The 6,000-nt window shown below is 33.9% G+C and overlaps 1 protein-coding gene across 6 annotated transcripts in view; it reads right to left on the bottom strand.

Moving 5' to 3' along the window:
• Positions 1–1,532: 1,532 nt before the first annotated feature.
• Positions 1,533–6,000, bottom strand: part of LOC125390930 (uncharacterized) — a 37,404-nt gene continuing 32,936 nt past the window's right edge. For all 6 annotated transcript variants that reach the window (XM_087897271.1, XM_087897276.1, XM_087897275.1 and 3 more), the window contains one exon: positions 1,533–5,156. In XM_087897271.1, coding sequence (XP_087753397.1) covers positions 3,494–5,156 — 1,663 coding nt within the window. In that variant the 3' untranslated portion in view covers positions 1,533–3,493. The remainder of the gene's footprint in view (positions 5,157–6,000) is intronic.

Below are 6,000 nucleotides of genomic sequence, written 5' to 3'. Positions count from 1 at the left end.
GCCCTGACCAGCCATAACTTCTCTTCCTGAAGGGTTTCTGAAAAAAAGCTGCAATTATTTCCCTACGTTACCCATTAAATCTAGCAAAAGTGTATAGAAATTAGGTTACTTTGCCTTTTTAACCTTAGCTTAAAAACCCAAAAAGCTGTATATATACCCTTATAAAACAAGATTGTTTTTCTGGGAATAGTTAATCTTAGAACCCATTAGCAAGGAACCTGGTCTAATCTAAAACTACTTGGAAATTTTTTATCAGCTAATAGTGTACAGCTATCTTGGCATTTGGGGAAATACAGCTGTTTGCGTCTAACACTTGATTTGTGAAGTATTTTTTTTTGTATTCATTTGTATTCTTTACAACTCTGTATGAACTGTCAGTGATAATATTAATTAGAAAATACAGAACAAGGGGTCATTTTCTTAAAAGATAAAAATGCCCAGTAGATTGGGATGTAATTGTGAGATAAACACACTAGATATAAGCAGTGGAGGACTCCCTATATACACTAGGGAAAAATTGCAATACCACCTGTGAAATTACACACAAAAGAAAAAGATATTCTGGAGTCTCTAACATCATGGCCTTTCTTAATAAGACTTCTCTTTAGAAAATTTCTTCCTGCTGAGCTGAAATCTTGAATATTAATTGCCATCTGCTCTTCTTATGACATGGCTTCTGACAGAATTCATTATCTTTCTACACATCTGTTAATGAACTCTCCATAGTCTTCTTATTTTCAGTTAACACAGTTATATTAATGAGTAAAGATAACAAAAGGTTTTGTTGTAACCAGTCAGAGTCCAGTTGGATTATATTAGGAAGAGTTCCATAATTTGAGATGTGAGTTTTTCTTTTGGAATTATTTTTTGGAGATAGAATATTTCTAAATAATCTTGGCTATACTGGAACTCACTATGGATACTAAACTGTCCTCAAACTAAATGAGAGTGGCAGCTATCTCCCAAGAGCTGGGATTACAGGCATATAACTCTAAGTCCAGCTGAGATGTTTTTCAATGACCTATATTTGAATTAGAGAATTAAATGATAAAATAAAGATTTAGAAAGGATCAATCGATGTTCTAATGAACAATAATACTTCTTGAAACTCTATAACTTAAACTGGTAAATCATTTCATATGTTCTCAATAATTGGGCTATTTTATCAATTTCATCCATTTAAAAATGCTTCTACATGTCTATGCATCTATCATGATGTGTATGTGGTAGTGAGAGGAAAATTTAGTGTTATCTATTATCTACTTTTACTATGTGAGTTCTAAAGGTGAAACTCAAGGAGTTATTTCACTACAAGTGAACTCAGTGGTACTTATTTGATTTAAAAAATCATTTATAAATGTGCCTTTGTGGGAGGGAGCATATGCTACAGCCCAAGTGTAGAAAAATTAGAAAAATTTCTAGGAGTAATATGGATCTCCCAGAGATTTAATTCAGGTCATCAAGTCTTTTAAACAGTGCTTAGCTCTCAGAAAGAACTAAAACATTCCACAAAAAAGAAAAAGATAGAAATGTAACATTTTCATTTGCAATTTATTATTCAATTTGTCCTATTTTCATCTATCTTTCGACGGAAATATGTCTACATTCTGAAAAGACAAGTTTCCTGACATAATTCAACTAATCTTATTTGAGCATCAGCCAGAGAACACAGTGGGCAATTTCTCTGGTGTGTATGACTAGTAAGCTCATCTTGATCACCACATGAATAGAACAAGGTAGATTTCACAAAGTTGACTTCCAATCTCCACATATCTTTCATGGCCTAAAAACCCATAATAATGTTACACACATACACACACGCACACACACACACACACACATGCACACTTTAAAAACAATATCATTGTCATTACATTATTTATCATACTGGCTAATTCCTTTAGAAGGCAGAACTTCAAGATGAAGTACCAAATGGAAAACTGATGGGGACAACAAGATGCATGACTCTTCAAATAGTATATCAATAGAACATCAAGCAATGTTGTGAGATACAATGTAGGTTGCTCAGCTCATTACATCTCTACCAGATAGATGAAAATGCTGCTTTGGTTACACACATGAGAAATTTAATGTTTCTTATATTCTCTTCTATTAACCATTATAACATTAATATTGTTAAAATGTGTTGTATCAACAAAATGGCAAACAGTGAGGTTACATCACCTAACATTAGAGTTGTACTCAGGAGACTGACACATGAGGATCATGAATTAAAATACATACCTGACTATTTTCTGACATCCATGCTAGAATGGATAACAAACATTTCAGAGAATTTGTTTAAAAATATTAAAATTAAAACCAGGAACAATCCATCACCCTTTCACAGACATATTTACTTGGAAAGCATGATCATACACTACTTGTTATTTAAATAAAAATGGTTCACTTAGGTGATGGGTATCTCATTCTATACATTGAAGAAAAGGAAAAAAAATTATGGATTTTGGTCAAGTACTAACTGGAGTATTCTGTGAGGCTGGGTTATCTCATCCAATAATTTGGAGGCTGTTCTGTATGCAAAACTCAGAGAAACTGAAAAATTAGTGCTCTAAAACACTGGATCATTACGGCCACCCATTTCCACTGGAGATTTTTTTGGGAAGGTCTTCCTTGATCAAAGCTTATTTTTCTTAGCCTAGAATAAATCCACAGCCTCTCAGTTCCTGTGAAAACAAAAACAAAACCTCTTCTCCAAAGTAGCATATCTTTTGACTTAAATTACAATGTCAAGACATTTTCAAAATATATAGGTTGGATTAATCCAAAAGCATTTATAATTGTCTTTTAGCAGCTATTGCTCCTCCTTCCTCTGCAGCCAAACACTTGAAAGACAACACAATATTATACAGTATCCAGATTATCTGTGTATTTTCCATAATTATGTAGCTTCTTTTTCTCTATTTCTTTTAGTTTTACTTTTAATCTTTGGCTTTTTCCAGTCAGGGTTTCTCTGTATATCTTTGGCTATCCTGGATCTCACTCTGTATACCAGGCTGGCCTTAAACTGAGATCCATAATAATGTTTGAAGAGACTGTTGACTCTTGTCAATTTTTTTCTGCAGAGTAAAGAATCTTGTTTAATTGAACATAAGTGTGTTGGCTATAAATCTTACCAGATACTTTATATAGATTCCATTCAGTATGAGTTTTTTCCAATCCTCAAAGTATAATATGTTCAAAGACTTTAACAGACCAATTACACAAATTTTATTCTTGTACCACTACCATGACTTGCAAAACTTTACTACACTGACTACATTTAAAGGGTTTCTTTGTAGTATGATCTTTTATGATTTTGAAGATAACTGATATATGTAACAGCTTTATCACATTATATGTGTACATTTTTTCTCCAGAATATGTTCTTTGAGTACTCAGAGACTGATTTGACATACAAAAGTCTTCCCACATTGAGTACATTCATAGGGTTTCTCTATAGTATGTGATCATTCATACCTACGAAGACAATTCAGTGTACAAAGGCATTTCCAAATTGAGGGCACTCAAAGAGTTTCTCTCCAGTATGTGCCCTTTTATGTATTCGGAAACTGCTTTGAGATACAAAGGCTATGCCACATTGATTACATTCATAGGGTTTCTCTCCATTATGTGTTCTTTCATGCCTTTGAAGATAACAGTGTCGTGCAAAGCCTTTTGAACAATGAGTACATTTATAGGGTTTCTCTCCAGTATGTGTTGTTTTATGCCTTTGAAGATAACTATGTTCTGTAAAGGCTTTTCCACACTGAACACATTTATAGGGTTTCTCTCCAGTATGAGTTCTTTTATGTCTTTGTAGAACACTAGGATGTGCAAAGGCTTTTCCACATTGAGTACAATTATAGGGCTTCCCTCCAGTATGTATTCTGTTATGCCTATGTAGAACACTGGGATGCGAAAAAACTTTTCCACAATAATTACATTCATAGAGTTTCTCTTCAGTATGTATTCTTTCATGCCTTTGAAGATGACCATGTTGTGCAAAGGCTTTTCCACATCGAATACATACATAGGGTTTCTCTCCAGTATGTGTTCTTCTATGTTTTTGAAGACGACTTTGGCATACAAAAGCTTTACCACATTGAGAACATTCACAGGGTTTCTCTCCAGTATGTGCTCTTTTATGTAGTCTAAAATTACTTTGACAAACAAAGGCTTTACCACATTGATTACATTCATAGGGTTTCACTCCAGTATGTGTTTTTTCATGCCTCTGAAGAGAATTTTGATGTACAAAGGCTTTTCCACATTGAGTGCATAAATAAGATTTTTCTCCAGTATGTGTTATTTTATGCATTTGAAGATATCTGTGTTGGGAAAAAGCTTTTCCACATTGATTACATTCATAGGGTTTCTCTCCAGTATGTGTTCGTTTATGCATTCGGAGACTAGTTTGATATACAAAGACTTTTCCACATTGATTACATTCATAGGGTTTCTCTCCAGTATGTGTTCTTTTATGTCTTTGAAGATAACTGTGTTCTGCAAAGGCTTTTCCACATTGAGTACATTCATAGGGTTTCTCTCCAGTATGTGTTTGTTTATGCATGTGGAGACTTCTTTGTACTGCAAATACTTTGCCACATTGATTACAGTCAAAAGGTTTTTCTCCAGTATGTGTTCTTTTATGCATTTGAAGAATACTAAGACGTGCAAAGGCTTTTCCACAATGAGTACATTCATAGGGTTTCTCTCCAGTATGTGTTCTTTTATGCATTTGAAGAGTACTGTGTTGTGAAAAGGCTTTACCGCATTGAGAACATTCAAAAGGTTTCTCGCCAGTATGTGTTCTTTTATGTATTTGAAGATTACTGTGTTGTGAAAAGGCTTTTCCACATTGAATACATTCATAAGGTTTCTCTCCAGTATGTGTTCTTTTATGTATTTGAAGACGACTGTATCGTGAAAAGGCTTTACCACACTGATCACATTCATGGCATTTTGCTGTACTATGGTTTCCTTTATGTATTTGGAAACTATTATGACATTCAAAGGCATCACCATATTGAACACCTTCATAGAGCTTCTGACCACTATGAATTCTTTCATGTCTTTGAAGATAACTGTGATATGGAAAGGCTTTAACCCACTGAGTATATTCAGAAGGTTGTTCTGAATGACTTCTTTTATGCCTGCAAGGATAATTGGCACATGTAATATCTTTACAACATTCATTATACTGTTGAATCTTTATTTCTGTATGAACTGATTTTACAGTTTGTTCTAACTATAAAGAGAATTCAGATCTTAAGCTTTTACCCCTTTGTTTGCACTCATGTTGTTCTCCTTCATTAAAGACTGTTTTGCATCTTTGAAGATGCCTGTGATGGAAAGAGTATTACCTTGCTCACATTTATGGCATCTGTTTTCTCTATGAGATTTTTCACTTATTATAAGAGTACTGGAAGAATTCAGACCTTTGCCCCAATTATTCCACTGTTAATTTTTTTATATTGTAAGTCATACTACATTTGTAAAGTCCGACAGGAAAGAGAAGTTTACACCCATTCCTATGACTCAGTGGGCTTTTCTGCACTACGAGTTTGTGGATGTATCCCAAGAAGTTGGAAAACCAGTTACTTGTAAACTTGCATCACATTCAACAAGTCTACTCAACATGGGGACCACTACATATCTTCTCATTGTTTTGAGATGAAAAGTTATGTTACTTCTTTCCACATCCCTATGATCATATGGTTTCTATCCAGACTGATATAGGATATACCTATCAAAGAAAGCAAAACAAAAGATTTCCACAATACATATACACAATTTTGACTCTCTGTTTCTCAGAGAGAAATGGTATATTGGTTAAGGTTTCTCCACAACAAACTCTCTTAACTCTTAACTCTCACTACCCCTCTCACTGAACTTAGCTGTCACGACAATTATATGAGTAACCCTAGTTTTACTAGGGATTATTTGCTTATTTAAAGATTTTGGACATATAATTACCACCTTTTCAATATGTATATC

The sequence above is a fragment of the Myodes glareolus genome, chromosome 16, assembly GCF_982192425.1.
Source record: "Myodes glareolus chromosome 16, mMyoGla1.1, whole genome shotgun sequence".
NCBI lineage: Eukaryota > Metazoa > Chordata > Mammalia > Rodentia > Cricetidae > Myodes > Myodes glareolus.
Note: the sequence above shows the minus strand (reverse complement) of the source record. Positions and strands in the feature narration are given on the sequence as shown.